Genomic DNA, 19181 nt, shown 5'->3' with positions numbered 1-19181 from the left:
AGGTTACTTGATTTTCATTTCTTGATTGCTCTACAAAGGTCAATCTTGAGCACCTAGACTTTTCAGCAATGCATTTCATCTGGCACTTGACCTTGATTGCCTCTAAAAGAACAACAATACAAAAAAATGGGGAAAAAAAGATTTGTTTTAAATAAAGATCCAGACACCTGGATCTTGGATATCCTTTGCCAAAAAACTAGCCATAGGCTTCTCTGTACTTAATTAAATTGATACTCAAACAGTAAATAAAGTCTATTAAAAGAATTTCTATATTAATATGACCAGAGCTTACCTTCTTCTGATATAGATTTGACATAAATTTCTGACATAGACTTTCATTTTTGGTTGCTCTATAAAGGCCAATCTTGAGCATCTAGACTTTTCAGCAGTGTTATAAAGTGGCTATCGAGGTCTTGGATATCCTTGGCCAAAGAACTAGCCATAGACTTCTCTGTATTTAGTTAAGCTTGTATTCAGATAGTAGATTTCATCTGTTAGAAGCATTTATAGCTTAATAAAGTCCAAGGTCACTTTCACACCATGATAAGCCATTGCAGTAGGACTTGTAAGGAGTTTTGAAAGGGCATGGACAAGAGCTGTATGGTATGATAAGCCATGAAGTAATTGCAATTGTACAAGTGGAGAGAGTCATAACATCCTGCCCCAGCCCACCTCAATAAGAACATAGATAATATGTAGCTCAATAAGTAGCATTGATATCTTTATGCTACTGGGGTCTAATGGAAACACCAACTTAACATGCACTCTATAAGTGTGTGTACAACAGCAAAACTGCACATTTCATTAAATGCACCTACATTTATTCCAAGAACTGATTATTGCAATCAGACCTTCAAATTACACATTTGTTGCATATATTTGAATGTCTGATCATTAAGTTAAAATATTTCCCAAAATTCCCTCAGTGTATTTAGTATGTAATTGGAATCTCCAAATGGATATTTCAATAAACACAGTTGGTGGTTCTTTCTGTGCACGATCTCTTAAGAAAATGCCAGGGCTTTTTAAAGAACTTGCTTATTAAAAGTTGCTGGCTTTATTTTTCTCCTCTTGCTTTAGTCATACACTGAGAGCAGGCTGCATTAATGTCACAAAGCAAGACACAATATCTAGATTAATTCAATGCCAGATACTCCCCCACTACCAAATCAAATGCACAAGTATAGAAGACAAGAGAGTATGTTAATGTAAAATATCTACAAGTTTTAATGGATGAAAGATTAATATGAACAATATAGAGTTTATTCATTTGTTGTTGTTCAATTATTTCAGTTATGTCTATCTCATTGTGACCCCATTTGGAGTTGGTTTTGGGGGGTTTTGGTTGTCTGTTTGTTTTTTGGCGAAGATACTGCAGTGCTTTGCCATTCCCTTTTCCGGCTCATTTTGCAAATATGGAACTGAAGCAAGCAAGGTTAAATGACTTGCTCAGGGTCACAAAGCTAGTAAATACCAGATTTGAACTCAGAAAGATGATTCTTCCTGACTCCAGGCCTAGAGCTCTATCTACTGCATCATCTCCCTGCTCCATTTTTCAAATTAATATGACCATAATAACATGAGAATATGGTAAGAAAGCCAAACAAACAAAAAAAAAGCAGTGATTTTATATGTGTGTGTGTGTGTGTGTGTGTGTGTGTGTGTATGTGTACATATATATATCCCTTTAGGAACAATGGAATAGGTCTGTGATTTTGTTCCCAGTGGGGAAACTCTCTCTGCCATTATAGATTAGCATTTTCCCTTCCGTTTAAGTTTCTGATAACTGTCTATGGTTCTGAAGTAGAATGCCCAGGATCACATAGCCCTGACCACACAGTCACACACAGGACATTTAAATCCAGGTTTCTTTGGCACTGAAGTTAATTGGTTCTTTATCCACCTTCACATTGCTTCTTACATGCTACCTCTGAGTCTGTGTCACTGGCCCCTTCATGGGTAGAACTTTGATATCTGCCCAATAATTTCTTAATTACTGAAACCTTAGAGGAAAGGACAAGGGGAAGGGACCTTCATAGCAAAGTAAACAAGTTAGGAGAAATAGTTCCACCATACTTAGACTTGGTCAAATAACATCTGAATCAGTGATTGATTTTTGTCATTACATTTTAGGAAGAGGACTGACAAACCAGAGACCATCAAAATAAAGGGAGTGTGAGTAGGATATTAAGATGACTGGAGACTAGGTCATACAAGAAGGATTATACTTACCTTTGAAAAGAGAAGATTTGGAGTAGGAGAGAGATAGATAGTAATAATATTATCCAAAAACTTGAAAGGCTTCCATACCAAAAAAAAAAAAAAGAAAAGAAATAGACTTATCCTACTTGGCCTCAAAGGAAAGAACCAAAGAGGAATTGGTAGAAATTACAGATACTAAACAATATTAAGCCCAATATGAGAAAACTTCTCTTAACAATTAAAATTGACTAAAAATAGAATGGGATATTTTTAGAGGTAGTAAGTTTAGCAACATTGGAATTATGTAAGCAAAAACTGAACATTCATTTGTCAGAGATCCTATACAGCAAGTGTTCTTAGTTGTAGCATCTGTAAATTTTGTAAAAAGATAACTGTGTTCAGTTATAATTTCCTTTGTATTTTATTGAATGTATTTAGAAATAATATTCTGCCTCATCAGATTTCCTGTGTATTTTATCTTATGCAATGGTATTCTACAAAGAAAACCTTGGGCTTCATCAGTCTTCCAAAAAGGTCTATGATATGAAAAATATTATTTTTCATGTAGGAGTTGGGATAAATAATCACCATGGTCTCTTCAAATCTAAGATTCTTCCATTTTTTGCCCAAAGGCAGTCTTGTGTCTCTGTCATTTCTACCCTCCCACTTAAATCAGCCATGTAAATTTGACTAGACTCATAGACCACAAACTGGAAAGAACCTAGGCTACAAGCAAATCAGGCAGGGAATAAAAGTAGAAAATGCAGCCTCTAACACTGCTACTATATTTCTCCAGGCTACCGATGCTCACTGTCATCAAATATCTAATCATCAAATTTGACAAACCTAAGCAACAATGGTGACATTTAGGTGGGTACATGGATTTTTTTAAATTGCCTGAAACCTCTTAAGATTCTATCAGAAGCACATACACATGTACAAGATGACTGAGTTCCTGTTTCCATGAAAACCGGGAACAGACTCACATCTCGTCAGGAATAGTGAGCCAAAATTTTGCAGAAATGCAAGTTTTGGAAACAAATCTGCTTATTGGCTTTTGGTTTTGTTAGCTCTTGGAACTAATGAAATATTTCTCAGCATTCCTTGAACATTTTGGTGATTCAGTGCAGTTATTGTTCTGCAAAAGAGGAAGCTAGCCACCATATCTAGTCAAGGAAATGTAGCCCTTGCACAGTTTAGAAAAAGTCCCAATGTGTCCTTGGCACCATGCTTCCCACAAAAATGTAGGAGTGTTTTGTCTTTGTCTGCCACAAAATGAAGAGGCTCTATAGTGTCATTTTTAAAAATGGATGAAATTCTTAGTGAAAAGAACTTAAAGAAAAAAAAACAGATTTTTGGTCCAGTCCCTGTAGGTGACATTTAATTCAACAATGTTTTGCTCAGACTAAAAAGGCTTAACACAATGGGAATTCTGAAAGGAGGAACTCCTAGGTTGAGTAAAATTATTTTACATGTGATCTTTCTCTGTGATTTAAATGGATTGCCAGCATAAGTTTTCCACATCATGCCACTGATTTGTATGAGAGATTCAGAGGAGGGACACCAACAACCAAAACTATTTGGATGTTATTGTTTATCCTTCATTCTCAAAAAGGACCAATGACATCAAGAGGGTGATGTTCTGACTTGCAAATAAATGGGATTTAAGTGAGGCAGAGCTGAGCAAAGTTCTTGCTCTCACTCCTCCAGTCATCAGAGGTCAGTGGCAAGACACAAGTTAAGATGATTGGTGAAAGCCATTTGGTTAGAGCCTTGGCCAACCATCCCAAGTATGTTACCAAATCCAAATTGATCACTAAAAATACCTTTTGTCTGACATCTTACATAGCCTCCTGCTTACTAAAATCCTGTCATTATGGGTTTACATAATGTTTCTTGACTTGCAAAATGAAGCACTTGAGCTAGATAGTTCCTACAGTATAACGGAAAGAGTGTTGGCTTTCGATTTCAAGAACTTGTGGTTCAAATACTGGTTCTGACACTTAATAAACTATAAATTTGGACAAATCTCTCAGTGTCTCCAGATTTCACTTCCTCTCTAAAATGAGAGGGAGATGGACTTAAGGACTTCTAACTTCCTTTCCAAATCTAAATTTATGAATCCATAGATTTAGACTTAGAAAGGAAGGAATTTTAGAAACCATCCAAACCCTTAACAAGAAAATTGAAAGTGCTGAATATATTAAAATTCTTGCCCTGGATCGCACAGATGATGTCTTGGGCAAGATTTGAACATAAGCCTTGATGATACCAAATCCAGGACTCAACCACTGTATTACATTGATTATCTACAATGCCTTCCAGTTCTGTATCTCTGTGATTCTATTTGGGATTCAGGTCAATAGCATGCCCCTCAGGGCTTCCCTTTATTTATGTTATATCCTTCCTGCTCTGTTAATGGACTCTAAGAATGGAAACTAATTTCTTCCACTCCTTACTAGGTCTGTGGCCTTGTTCTATTTCTATAATTAGCATGCGTTGTCTATTGAGCTAAAAAGCTAGTCTTGTTTGTGTTTCTATAGGCTTCTCCAAACCAAGTCTTTAATAATGGTAATGGATTTTTAAGTAGATTCATTTTTTTTGTTTTCTTAAACAGTAAAACTAATTAGGTCAACCAGGTTACAAGATGATTTGGTTGTTAAGAACCATAATAGACACAGATCTATTGTTTCTTAACCTGTCCAGCTCTGTATTACCAATTGCTCTAAATTAATGTCCTATAAGCATCTCAAATTCAATATATCCAAAATGCAACTTTTCCCCCATAAAACCTACTTACTATTTCTCCATATTTCCCTCTTTACATTGAGTCTGCCATATGCTAGGCACCAACATTCACAATCTTGGAGTATTTATAAACTTTCCCTTCTCCCATATTCAATCAATCTACTAAACTGTCAAGTCTTAGCAATTCCACCATGAACTTTGCTTTTATCTATCCCCTTTCTCTCTACACACTTTGATACTTTAGTTACTCATCACCTCTTATGGACTATTGTAATAGCCTCTCTATTGATCTCTCTGTTTTCAGTCTTACCTCCTTCCAAATCCACAGTAACCAAAATTATTCTAAAACATGTTTGATATTTCTCTGCTCAATAAATTTGGTGACTTCTATTGCCTCAAAATCCAAATTGCCCAGCTTATTTATAGATATTAACAGTCTAACTCTTGTTTACTTTTCCTGACTAATTTTATAATGCTTCCCTTCATGCATTCTAGATTCCAGTCAAATTGGACTGCTCCTGTAAAATATAATCTTCTTGAGAGCAGGGGCTGCTATTTATATGACCTTTGTACTTCCAGGGAATGACAAAGCATCTTGAAACATCACCACTTAATGAATGTATGGCAAAAATTCTCCTCAAAAGGAGATGAGGAAAAAGATCCCTTTCCTTTGTTTACAAAGTCAGGGGACAATGAGCATCAAATATTGTAAATGCTATTAGACTTGATTGATATATCAGTTAGTTCTTGCCAAACTGCTTTTCTTTTTTTTTTCCTTTTGTTATAAGAGATGTCTTGCTGCTTAAGAGGTGAGATGGGCTGTTCAAAATGGAAGTAATTTAAAAGCAAAAATTCAATAAAAAGAGAAAAATATGTTTCTAGCTGATCTGATAAAGAAGACCAACACATTATCTTTTCTTTATAATAACTAACATTTATATATATTTTAAAGTTTATAAAATATTTTACATATTAAATAAGTCTTACAAAATTTATATGTATAAAACTTCATAACAACTTTGTGAGCTGGGTACTATTATAATAATCTTCATATTATAGATAAATAAATTGAGGCAGATAGTAATTAAGTGATAGCTGAAGGTCACATAGCTAATAAGGGTAAAAGGATAACTCAAACTCAAGTCTTCTTAACTCCAAGTCCTTCTTTCTATCCATTACACCAGTGAGTAGAGAATCAAACCATCGAAAAGAAGGAAGGAAGGAAGGAAGGAAGGAAGGAAGGAAGGAAGGAAGGAAGGAAGGAAGGAAGGAAGGAAGGAAGGAAGAAAGAAAGAAAGAAAGAAAGAAAGAAAGAAAGAAAGAAAGAAAGAAAGAAAGAAAGGAAAGAAAGAAAGAAAGAAAGAAAGAAAGAAAGAAAGAAAGAAAGAAAGAAGAAGAAAGAAAGAAAGAAAGAAAGAAAGAAAGAAAGAAAGAAAGAAAGAAAGAAAGAAAGAAAGAAAGAGAAAGGGAGGAAAGAAGGAAGGAAGAGAGAGAGAAAGGAAGGAAGGAAGGAAGCAAAAGAAAGGAAGGAAGGAAGAGAAAGGAAGGAAGGAAGGAAGGAAGGAAGGAAGGAAGGAAGGAAGGAAGGAAGGAAGGAAGGAAGGAAGGAAGGAAGGAAGGAAGGAAGGAAGGAAGGAAGGAAGGAAGGAAGGAAGGAATATCACAAAAGGAATGAGAGTAAGGTTCAGAAAAGAAGCTAATATGAGAGTTGTCTTAAATAAGAGTAAGGAGATAAAAATGATCCAAGCTTAGTTGTGCATAGAGCCCATCCCACCTCCAGCATGCCATGGGGCAAGGACAACCATCGGCACTGCCCCCGAGGTGAAAAGGAAAGGCCAATAATAATGAGCCCTTTTCCAGGGTGTGGAAGTACAACAGGGCACCCAGTCTATAATATATACTCACCAGTCTCTAGCATAAAGAATAGCTTGAGCACTGGGAAAGCTCACTAGAGAGCTAGTAACTAGGGAATAGAATACAAGTTTAATTACCAATTAATTGTCTGGAAAATTATTTATGGAGAAGAGGATGGAATCAAAATCTGGAAAAGATCATACAAGATCCCACCTTCTATAATATGGAATTTGTATTGTGCTGGTTTGATGACATTACTGATAGAATCCATGTATTCTTGAGACTAAAATAGAATAATTTGTCATTGGCTTCTAATAAAGCAGTCTGGGACAATAGAAATAGCACTGGACTAGAAGTTGAGAAAGCTGGATTCCAGTTTCAAATGAGCCAATTAACTGACATGTAATTAACTGAGCAAGTAATTTTTCTTCTGAGAACTGTTTACAGATCGGTAAAATGGGCATTATGATAACTGCCTTGCCCTATTTCATAAAATTGTGGTAAGGATCAAATGACATAGAAGACAGGAATTTTGAAACATAAAATGTAGTAGAGCCTGCTCGATGGTACAGTGGATAGCGTACTAGTCCTAGAGTCAGGAACACCTGAGTTCAAATCCAGTCTCAGAGATTTAGTAGCTGTGTGACCCTAAGCAAGTCACTTATCCTCTGCTTACCTTAATGCACTGGAGAAGGAAATAGCAAACCATTCCATAATCCCTGCCAAGAAAACTTCATGGACAGTATGGTCCATAGCATCAAAAAGAATCATACACAACTGAATACCAACCACAATCCCAGGGTTATTGTGATTATCCAGTGAGATAATGTTTATAATGTAGCAGGTAATAGGTGCTTAATAAATGTTTGTTTCTTTCCTTCTAGTGCCCAATTCCAAGTTATCTACAGAAGTACAGTTCCACCAGGGCCCACTCAAGAATTTTTCTCCCAATTCATAACTGTTGTTGAGACCTGAGAGTTTTCCCACCTACTTTACTTTCCTTCCTTGCCAATTATTAACAAGGCAGCTGCTGCCTGCCCCGACTTACAGACTGGGAATTAAATGTCCCATATTCATGGATCTGCCAAGTTACACATTCCCCCTTAAGCAGCATGCAGATTTCAAACTGTCCTTCACATTCCTGCCGGCAAGTGAAGACATGTAAATCATTAGCTTCCCTTATTTCAAAGCAAATGATTTTAACTGAAAAGATCTCTACCTAGGATTCTCCTCCACTTGTTATGTTTTTATGCATAACTTCTTATCTACTCTTGATTATGCTAGAATAGGGTTATGAATATTAATGGATAGAATTTATAATTTAGTGCTGTGCCTTTCCTGCTGATTAATTCAAGGACATTTTATTTCTTAAGAAGCTTGGCTCCTGGAGCAGTCAAACACATTTCTTGGACACCTCATTTAAACTTGGAATATTTATCTACCAATTCGAGTTGAAAGCAGGGTCTCATCCTCACAATAATTTTATTTTAAAGGATAACTATGTTTGAAATTGAGGCAGTTGAGCTTAAAATTGCCAGGAAAACTTATTTTGAATCTTGCAATAAAACCACAAGATGGTCATAAATTAATAGTTGGATAAAATGGTAATTCAAAATGTAAGCATCTTATTGCTGAGTCTTCGTTGATGATGTATATGCAAGTCTTTTCTAATTGGCTTTTAAACTTGGCCAAGACAGTGGGAGATGCCAAAATTGGCACTCTCTGTCACTTTACATCAGTTGACTTCAAATTATTTTTGCCTTATTCTCTTTTGGATTTCTTCCTTCTATCCCTCCTACGCTCAGATGCTCAGAGAAAAATATGCCATCCCTAAAGCACAGCGTAGAACAGTCAGTGAGGCTAAGAAGGTTCTATTGGTCAATGGGGCAAAGCTGTGTTCAGACTCCTAGGGCAGTCTTCTCTTAGTTCCTCCAAAAGTTTAGCTTATCTCATCTAATACACCAGTGCCTCCACCAAGGCAATTTATAGTTAAAAACCAATACCTAGAGAAAAAAAGAAAGTATAAGAAAGTTAGTGAGAAGAAAATAAAAGAAGGGATAGAAATTTCATGGAATGGAAGAAAAAAGATAGAAAAAAGGAAGAGTAAGTCTAGAATAAAAGGAAGGAAACAAAAATAGAAGAGAATAAGAAAGGGACATGAAGACTACGTGGAGAAGAAAAGGAAAGGAAAAGAAAAAGAGAGGGGAAATTAAGGAGGGAGGAAAGACAAAGAGAAGAATGGATGAAGAAAACATAAGAAAAGAGAGAATAAAGAGAAAGAAGATCAAAAAAGGAAAAGAGAATGAAAGAAAAGGAGAAAGAAATAAAATCAAGATAGTAAGGAAAATGCAAAAATAATAACAAAGGATGGAGAAGGAGAAAAAATCCTGGGAAAGAAGCAGAATGCTTCTTGAAATTTATGAAGCAAGGGATTTCACAAAGTGAACATTTATACATGACACAGCTAGTTTGTATTTTCTTTATAAACCTACTATCCATTGAAGTCATCCTCCACTGCTTCATCATAGCATAGAGGTGACCCTGTATTCTTGAAGGCTTCCAATAAAGAATAAACTCTGCCAAATCCTACCAAACAGGAAAAAAAATCTTCTAACACAGTAATGGCTATCTATATTCTGAGGCCTTGAATCCCTGAATCCATTGTCAGATGAAGAAAAAAAAATGATTGGAGATGTGTAGCCTCTTCAGAGAAGAAAAGATTTGGGAAGTGGGATTAAGGGAAATATAATATCTGTCCTTAAGTATTTGAAGGACTGTCATTCAGAGGAGGAATTAGACTAGTTCTGTTTATCCACAGAGGACAGAGCCAAAAAAGAGGACACTGCAAAAAAAATTTTCATTTAAAGTCAGGAAAAAACTTCTTAAAAATTTGAGTTACCCAAAAGTGAAATGGGTCACCTCCTTGAAGATCTTTATAAAGAGGCTAGATGTCCACTTCTCAATTACATTGTAGTGAGGGTTCCTTTCATGTATGGATAGGAGTAGATGGCCACTGAGGTCCTTCCCAGCTTTCCAATTGATTAATTCTAATCACATTGGCCCACTAATAGATTAAGAAATTTTCAACCACAAAAACTATCTAATAATACAGGAAGGAACTTTCAGTTTGCATCAATTCAATCAATATTCACAATGAAATTACAAAGGATTAAAAGGATTCAAAAGGATTAAAAGTTACTGGCCTGCATTTTTTTGTTCTATAAAAACAAAACTAAAAACCCAGTAGACACTTTTCATACCCACTATTCACCAATACTGCCATGTATATGGCCCCACATTCTCACCCTGATATAAAAAGAAAATGTTTACTTACAAAATATGTGAAACATTGCCCAGTCTGGGTTCACTTATTTTAGTATAAGGGATAGATAATATCTTGGGAGGTAGGAAAGGGGGATGCTTGCTTACTTTAGTCAGTTCTTTCTCAAATTTCTCCGTGAGAGCATGAGCTGTGATTTCCAAATTTTCCACCTTCTGAACAGGAAAAGATGTGTCTGGCAGTTCCATCGAACATGTGCAGATTCCATGGTCATCCAGAGAGCCATTGAAATTGGAGAACAGCTGGAATAACAAATTTCACATATACAGTTCAGAAAAGCTGTCACTGTCAAACTGAATGACAGATCCTCATTTATGAATAGAGTACTCAGAGAAAAGCAGACAAGTGAAGTTAAATACATAAATGAATAGGATTAGAAAAGAATGTAATAACTACTTCATTTTCACAGGTGAGAAACATGTATCGACATAAGCTACAAGTGAAATTTAGGGGCTAAAGAATTTTTTAAGGAAGAATCAATAGACTAAACTAAAAGAATGGTATTTTATTTGTATAAAGAGGGGAATTTGTAGTCAGAGAACATGAGAGCCCTGGAGTCAGAGTTCTTGGGGGGTCTTGAAATTGATACCTGTCTTTATTACTGAACTCCATTGTGCCTTCAGAAAAGTCATAAAAAAAAGTCAGGGCTTGGGTTTCCTTGCTTATAAAATGATGGACATTATTTAAATCCCTTACAATTCCAAATCTCATAGAGCTTATGAACTCTGGAGAATATTGGAGAAAATCCTTCTCCTCCACCCCAGGAAAAAACAAAAACAGGATGCTTCCTCCTCCAGTAATCACAACTGTCCCAAATGGGTTAGCTAAGTCACCATCATTGTACAAAGGAAAGAACAGTACATTTGGGTTTGATTCCTAACTTTATTTCCCACTTTTTTGATGGGACAAATCATTTAATATTTCTGGGACTCCATGTGTTCATTTGGCCTAAATAACTTAAGTTTAAACTCTATGATCCTATGACCAAATCCTGCTATAAGTTTTGCTAATCCAAATGAATAGGGCCCTCTCTTTTTCTCTTTGTAAAATTATTCCTCACCAGTACATTGCTACCTCGGAAAGAAGGAAACAACTCCTATTTAGACCCACTCCCATCAGCTAAAAGTTCCCTGAAACTCCCATACTTCTATTATAATTGTTTCTCAAAAAGAAAATGAATACATACAGGATAGCTATATGGCTACCTCTTGGTGGTCTGATTCCCAAATCCCAAGAACAGTGAAGTACAGATATCTTTGATAAGCCAGGCAAGTAAGCTGTAGAGTTATATAAGAGGTTGCTTTTCCAAAGTCAATTAAAACCCTTCAGTGTTTGAAAAGAAGAAATATTTTCCTAACTTGATAGGAACTGAATATATTTTGCATAGGTCTGAAAATCAGGAGTTGTAGATTCTAAGATCAGTTCTTGGATCCCAATTTCCTCATCTGCCAAATAAGAAGCTCACACTAAGTGATTATTAATGTTCCTATTGGTCCTGACATTCCCAGTCCTGGCAAAATCCCAGTGGTTCTACTTTCTTGTGTTCTTTGGAAATATGGGTCTTATATCTCCTTGTTCAAATTTCACCAATTCTACCCCTACCTCCTGACCTTCACACCTTGTAATAAAAGACAGGGGGAGAACATGGAATAGATTTTCATTTCTTCCACACCTGGACAAATATTCAGTTAACACACCCTCCAAAAAAAAGATGAAGGAAACCTGATTCAGTCATTTGTCTGTAAGAAATGGTAGAGTATATGTTAGTTTGAGGGAAACCTCTTTGCTGAAAACTAATTTTTAAATACATGCAGTTTCCTTAAAACATCAGGGTCATGCTTAATTGCCATTGCATATTTTTCAAAAACATTTCTTCCTTTTGCCCTCTTTCTGCCCTCTTTTGTGCCCCAATTAACATTTTGATTACTATCATTAACATGATTCCCAAACACCCAAAATAAATACTAGAAACCCTGTTTCTGACCTGAGCTCTCCTTGGACTTTTTCAATGATTTCATCAGCCTGAGTCAACAGGCACTTCTGCTTAGAGCTCAGAGCTCAGGCCACAGGATGTCAGCCTGAATGGCCTCTCTGTGAGTCTGAACATCAGTGAACTGCAAAGTTTGAAGGGATTTGGTCCCCATAGTTCAAGTCTCAGGAAACTGTGATTACATACTCTGTGTGTTCTATTTTCACCAACCACTGCAACTTCAGAACAAGACCAAACTAGATGACCCTATAAACTAGACTTAATCCATCAGGGACCTATGGACCAATTCAGCTTCCCAGAAACTGAAAAAAAAAACTTTCAAAAAATTCTATCCCTCCTGGTTTCTGAGGCAAACACAACAACAAATGGTATTTGTATCTAGTATATTTGGCTTTAGCTAAAAGTGAAATACTGAACTCTCATTCTATGACCACAGAGTTGAGGGCATTGAAAAAAAAAATGCTAACGGAAGGGCCAGGCAAAATGGGCCACTGATGAGAATCATCTTCTCCATCTCATCCATAGGAACAGTGGGTGTGCTCCATGTGACTCAACTCATACAGGAGTTCCTAACACAGGAAGGATTCTATGATCCTGAAAGAGTAGAAACTTAGCTGACAAGCCATACCTCCTTAGAGTCAGAATTGTTTTATCTGTCTAAACTTGAAAGAAAGATTCCAGTTCAAAGACACTAATACTTAGCAGTGGGGAGTAACATGGCAAGGGATTTTGAAGAAATTACATCATTATAATAATTCCAAAAAGAAGGGAGGAAGAGAAAACATCAGAAGTATTTTGATCAGGGGAGGTTAATTAACTGAGCAATGAGGTGTTAGACTGTACTTCCCCTTCTCTGGAAAGTCCTTTCAACTCAAAAAACTGTGGACATTAAGAAGACTCAGGACAAACATCTAGGAACCACTGGCTAATGACTACACTCTCGAAGAAGACCTGAAAGGCATGCAAATGGAACATTTACCTAGTACCTCCTGCCTAGTGCAGCCAGCTTGCCAACTCTGTCTTTGGACTTGTCATCAGTCCATCATGCTGTGCTGACTACAAAGTGGCCCATAAATTTGATCAGTGTCTCACAGGAGATATATCACTGCTCTTCAAGTTCAAAGCTGATGATACTAATGGTAATCACTTTTTTCTGTGGCTAGTGCATAAAACTTACTTGAATGGAAAAGCTGAGCTAGAAGTTGAAGGAATGTTCTCCTTTCCCTCTAAATTTGAAAAGGAAGTTGATTTTCTCCTTTCAAGGGCAAAAAGAAAAATTAGAGCCACTGTCTTACAAATATCCCAAAATTCTTGAAGACCTGCTGCCAAATAACATAAGATGGAGCAGTCAGCATAGTACAGTGGAAAGAGTCCAACTTCTGCAAAAGACATGAGTTAAAATCCTGCTTCTGATGTTTATTAATGAACCTGTATGTCCTTGTGTACAAATCCCTTTATATCCCTTGCTCTCATTTTCCTCATCTCTAAAAATCAGTGGGTTGGACTAGGGGGTCTCTGGGGTCTCTTCCAGATGTAGATCTATGATTATATATTGAATATCTGTTGTCTAATTCCACCTACATCAGTGATTGTGTTAAACAAAGCATTTAGCCTCTTTATATCTGTTTCCCCATGAACAAAATGAAGACAATAATAGCTGCCCTAATTCTGTAGGATGAAATTCAGGGAATGTAAATTACCTTGAGCTCCCTAGGAGATGGTTGTGAGCACATTTTTTTTCTTATTCCAGATTTCAAACAACTCTGATTAAAAACAGGGCCTAGACAGCTGCAAAGATCAAGGTGTTCAATGACTGAAATAATGAATAAATAAATGGATGGATAAACGTTTGGAAGAGGACACTAAACATTTTAAAAGTTTAGAGAGTACTATGTTTGACACCAGCCCAGTGACAGTTTAAAGGCAAAAGGTTTACCACCATTTTCAAAGGGTTCATCAGGCTTGAAAGTCCACAGCAAATTATAAGAACCCAGTCTGGTGGCTTAGGAAAACCAGATTTACAATAGGAGTGACATCTAGTCTTTAACAAATAATAGTTGGGGGATGTCCAAAGATAATGTAGATTCAAAAGCTATTTTATCCAGCAGGAATAGTTTGCAGCTAGATGACAGAATCATGTATTAGGAGTCTCTGATACTGATTTATCAGCTAAAGATAAGTAAAATAGAAAGAAAATTAAAAACTCTAAGCATGATAGAACTGCAATTTCTTATCTACATTCAAATCATTATCTCCTTGACATCTCCTCGCAACCAATCAGCATTTTGGATTTCTCTGCATTCTGACCCACTTCTATCTAGCTAAGGGAGCTGACTCGTGTCTGACCCAAATGCTGATGTCTGATTGGTTGGTGTAGAGGGCTGATGAATGATTCATATTCACATTCACTTTCCCCTAAAGGAGAAAAAACAGCAATGAATGCTAATCATATCCAAAAATATTTTAAGGATATGTATTAAAGAAGAGCTTGGATCTGAGTTTGGGCTACTAGGAGTTATTGCCTTGTTTATTATGCTTGCATTTTTAACCTGTATGCTCACTAAATAAAATGGTCCTTTAAAAAATCATTACCATCATTTCTATATATACTCCCTAGAAAAATACAGAGATACATTAAGAGATCTTGAGTCCTTTCAAAGTATTGTTTATTAACATCAATGTTTTAGTTAATATTTAATATACAAAGAATTCCATTTATTTCTTCATTTCTATAAGGATATAATCAAACCTGGATTCTTAATCTTTTATGTGTCTTGGACTCAGCTTGGCGAAGCTTTTGAACTCCTTCTTAGAATAATATTTTTATATTCATAAAATAAAACCAACTATATTGAAATATAATCATCAGAACTTTTTTTAAATAAGCTCAGGGATCTCAACTTAAGAACCATTTATCTACTCAGGAAACAGCATGTATTGTTTTAACATCATTGAATTTAGCTGTCAGAAGAAATGAGTTCTAAATCCAGCTCTGCTATTTACTACCTGCCTGATTTTAAATAAGTCATTCCATTCCTCTAAATTTCAATTATCATGTCTAAAGAAGGCAAGGCTAGAAGATTTCTAAGGTCCCTTCCAATTCTAAGGTCCAAGATTTGGGAAGTGGAAAGCCTACTGTTTCCTCACTGACTATTCTCCATCCCCCTCTGCAGTGAGCCCCATACTAAGTAGATATGTCCTTCATCCTTTCTCCTCCTCCATCTTACAATCTCCCTAAAAGGAAAACTAGGATTCCCTTGTGTCACATTGCACTACCCCAACCCTCTAGGAAAGTGAGTTTACAAAGTTTTAAAAACTAACCCTATGAAAACTGATAATGTATTGGATTTCAATCAAAATATGCTTTCAAAAAATATATCATTTAGTTCACTATATGATTGCAGAGTTAGCAGATCAGGTGCCTCAGTTTCCTTCTTTGTACAAATGGAAATAGTGATATCTGTAGTGCTTACTTCACAAGGTTATTTTGAGGTTCAAAAGAGGTAATGATCATAAAGCACTCTGAAAACTTTTAAAGTCTGCAAAATTTTAAAGTGTTATATAAATATTGCTTATTACTATTGTTATCAATTAATGATTGTCTCATCAATAGGAAAACAACTGATAGTATAGATAGGATGCTGTCATGAATAGAATTCTATTTAAATATACTCTGGGGGACTTTAAAGGGGTCTCTGCATCTATTTTCTTTTTTTTTAATTTTTTAACATTTTTATTTAAAATTTTGAGTTCAAAATTCTATCCCTCTCTTCCTCCTTTCCCCCTTTCCCATGGTAGGCAATCAGATATAGGTTATATGTGTGCGATGATGTAAAACGTTTCAACATTAGATATTTTTACAAAAAGTTGAACAAAACAATGAAAGAAAGTGAATAATACCATATTTCAACCTTATTCAGTCAATATCAGTTTTTTCTCTAGAGATGCATAGTTTGCTTCATGATTAGTCCTTTGGAATCATGTTGAATCATTTTATTGCTAAGAATGGCTAAGTAATTCACAGTTTTTCACTGAATCTTGCTGTTACTGGGAACAATGTTCTCCTGATTCTAATCACTTCACTATGCCTCAATTCGTGTAAGTTTTTCCAGGTTTTTCTGAAATTATCCTGCTTTTCATTTCTTATGAACAATAGTATTCCATTACAATCATATATCACAACTTGTTTAGCCATGCCCCAATTGATGGGCATCCCTTTAATTTCCAGCTCTTAGTAATCACAAAAGAAGTTACTATAATATTTTCCAACGATTAGTATCTCCCTTTTTTGGATGTCTGTGGGACTTAGTAGAGGTATTGCTAGAAGAGTATGTACAGTTTTATAGCCTGTGGGTATAGTTCCAAATTGTTCTCCAGAATGGTTGGATTAGTTCACAACTTCATGAACACTACATTTGGTTGTCCTAGTTTTCCCACATCTCCTCCAAAATTATTTTTTTTTTACTTTTTAGTCATATTAGCCACTCTGGTGGATGTTAAATGGTATCTCAAAATTGCTTTCATTTGCATTTCTCTGATCAGTTGTGATTTAGAGCATTTTCTCCACTTGCATCTATTTTCTTTTGGGAGTCACTTTTAAGCAACACCTAAAACATGGAATAAAGTCTGGCCCCAAACTGCTTATGCTCCAGCTAAGGAGCTGAGATATGACACTTTTTTAGTGAATAGAAATTATGTTTCTTTTATGAGAGCTGTACCATAAAGAAAAGGAGTCAAATTATTCAGCAAGTCCTTAAAGGAAGGCACTTGTGAACCATTATTGAGAAGCTCAAAGAACAAAAGGAAAGGCATTAGAATGATTGAAAAGACAAAGTTAGGATTCAAAGTTTCTTCTTACCTCAGAATGCAGCTGCCCAGTGATGAGGGTGGTCTGAAGATGCAGAAAGGCTAGCAAGATGGCTAAGTCTTTGATCTTCATCTTGCTGTCTTTGTTGGAGTAGACAATATTTAAGAGGAGGTATGTAGAGGCTATTTATACTATTCAATGGGAATTTCCCTAAGAAAGAAATATCTCTGAGCATGTGATTTATGGTCAGTTCTCACAGAGTGTCGTGCACACGCACACACACACACACACACACACACACACGGAGATGTATGACTCATGGTCCTACTTCATAAATTATCAGCATTGTATACCCTATATCAGAGCCAATTATCTTCTGCCAATATTAACTTTTGCAATCCTTTGTGAAATGCAATATCTTGTTTCCAGACTTGTACTTTATTTGAAGAAAAAGAGGAGGAGGAGAAAAAGAAGGGAGAAAAGGAGAAAGAGGAGGAAGAGGAGAAGGAAGAGGAGGAGGAGGAAGAGGAGGAGGAAGAAGAGAAAAAGAAGTAAGAGAAAGAGGAGAAGGAGGAGGAGGAAGAAAATAATAGGAGAAATAGAAAGAGGAGGAAGAAGAGGAAGAGGAGGAGGAAGAGAAAAAGAAAGAGAAGAAGAAGGAGGAGGAAGAAGAATAGAAGGAGAAACAGAAGGAGGAGGAGGAAGAGGAGAATTAAAAAGAAGAGGAGAAGGAAAAGAAGATTGGATCAAAACAATTACTATGGGAAAGACCCACCTGGAGCCATATTATGAAAGAAAGACAATTATCCATTTTTTTCTGTTCTAGTAATTTCTTCTCATTGATGGGCATTTGTTACAAAATGGGGTACAAACAATGGGCTTCATCAGTCAATACCCAGAGGTTCCCTGGGTGCTCTATAATTATGATTTCCAAATGACCCACATAATTCTTTCTCTGTTGGCAGAAGTGAGGAGAAAGAAAATTGCAAGCATGGGAAACAGACAGTGTAAAAGCCCAGATGAGAGATGGCCAAAGCACTTTATACACATTATCCCATTTGAGCTTTACAATTGCACTATTGAGGCAAATACTATCCTCATATTATAGATGAGAAATCTAAAGCTAAGTGACCAGGCTATATGTTTTGAGTTGTCCAAGCAATATTAAGCATATAATTATCTCTTCTGATCAGAAGGACATATTTCCAAAAGAACTAGCAAGAAGAAAAAATTTGACCCCCCTTTCCTGAATTCCAATCCTTCTCATTCCCATTCCCAGTCTCATTGGTACTCTTTTCCCATTTCAGCAGGCCCTACATTTAAGTATCTCCATCTTCATATCCTTCTTTTGCAATGCTTTCTTATACACAATACAATATTCCATTCATTCATTGTTGTTGTTCAGGCATTTTAGTTGTGTCTAACTCTTCATTATGCCATTTAAGGTTTCCTTGGCAAAGATACTGAAGTAGTTTGCCATTTTCTTCTTCAGCTTATTTTTTATGGATGAGGAACTGAGGCAGAGTTAAGTGATTTGTCCAGTAAGTGACTTGATTAGTAAATGTCTGAGGCCAAATTTGAGCTTCCTGACTTCTAACTCCTGGAACTCTATCCACTACACCACCTGGTTGCCTTATTTATTTATGGATGTAGTTAAAGCTTTTGGAATTCTTAGCTAACAACCACCCTATTAATAGACAAGGAAAACAAGACTTAGAAGGGTTAAGTAAAGAAAAAATGACTGCATTAGGAGATAGGACACCTAGATTTAAGTAATGGCTATATCATTTATTAGATTAATGATTCTGGGCAATTTCATTCATCCACTTGGGCCTCAGTTGCTTAATTTATAAAAAATAGAGATAACATCCTACCTGTCTGAAAATAGGTAGATTACATCTCAAACTTCCTTTCATCTGTAAGATTCAGGAATATGATTCTTTTTTAAGTAAATGGAGGGAACAATCCTGGGTCTCCCCATGTATTGCCTAATTTCTGGAGGAGAAAGATAAACATACAGAGTCCTCTCCTCATAGACAAAACTTTAAAGCCTAAATTTGATCCTCTTATTCAGTCAGTTTGGGGAATAAATGCTCCTTAAATGTATTTGGGAGCACCTGATCTAACTCCCAATGAAATTCTCCTCTTTGTCTCTAGTTCCTTCACCATTCCTCATATAATATGGACTCCAGGACCTTCATTGTTTTTGTTACCCTCTTATGGACACTCTCCATCTTATT

General features: G+C 36.1%; 1 protein-coding gene across 1 annotated transcript in view; it reads right to left on the bottom strand.

The window, feature by feature from the left end:
• OLFM4 (olfactomedin 4) overlaps positions 1 to 17238 on the bottom strand; it is a 36931-nt gene extending 19693 nt beyond the window's left edge. Inside the window, exons 1-2 of the mRNA XM_074299207.1 lie at positions 16993 to 17238; positions 10234 to 10386 (exon numbers count right to left, since the gene is read on the bottom strand). Of these exons, the coding sequence (XP_074155308.1) occupies positions 10234 to 10386; positions 16993 to 17073 (234 nt within the window). The 5' untranslated portion in view covers positions 17074 to 17238. The remainder of the gene's footprint in view (positions 1 to 10233; positions 10387 to 16992) is intronic.
• Positions 17239 to 19181: the final 1943 nt, after the last annotated feature.

Source organism: Sminthopsis crassicaudata, chromosome 3 (assembly GCF_048593235.1).
Source record: "Sminthopsis crassicaudata isolate SCR6 chromosome 3, ASM4859323v1, whole genome shotgun sequence".
NCBI lineage: Eukaryota > Metazoa > Chordata > Mammalia > Dasyuromorphia > Dasyuridae > Sminthopsis > Sminthopsis crassicaudata.
Note: the sequence above shows the minus strand (reverse complement) of the source record. Positions and strands in the feature narration are given on the sequence as shown.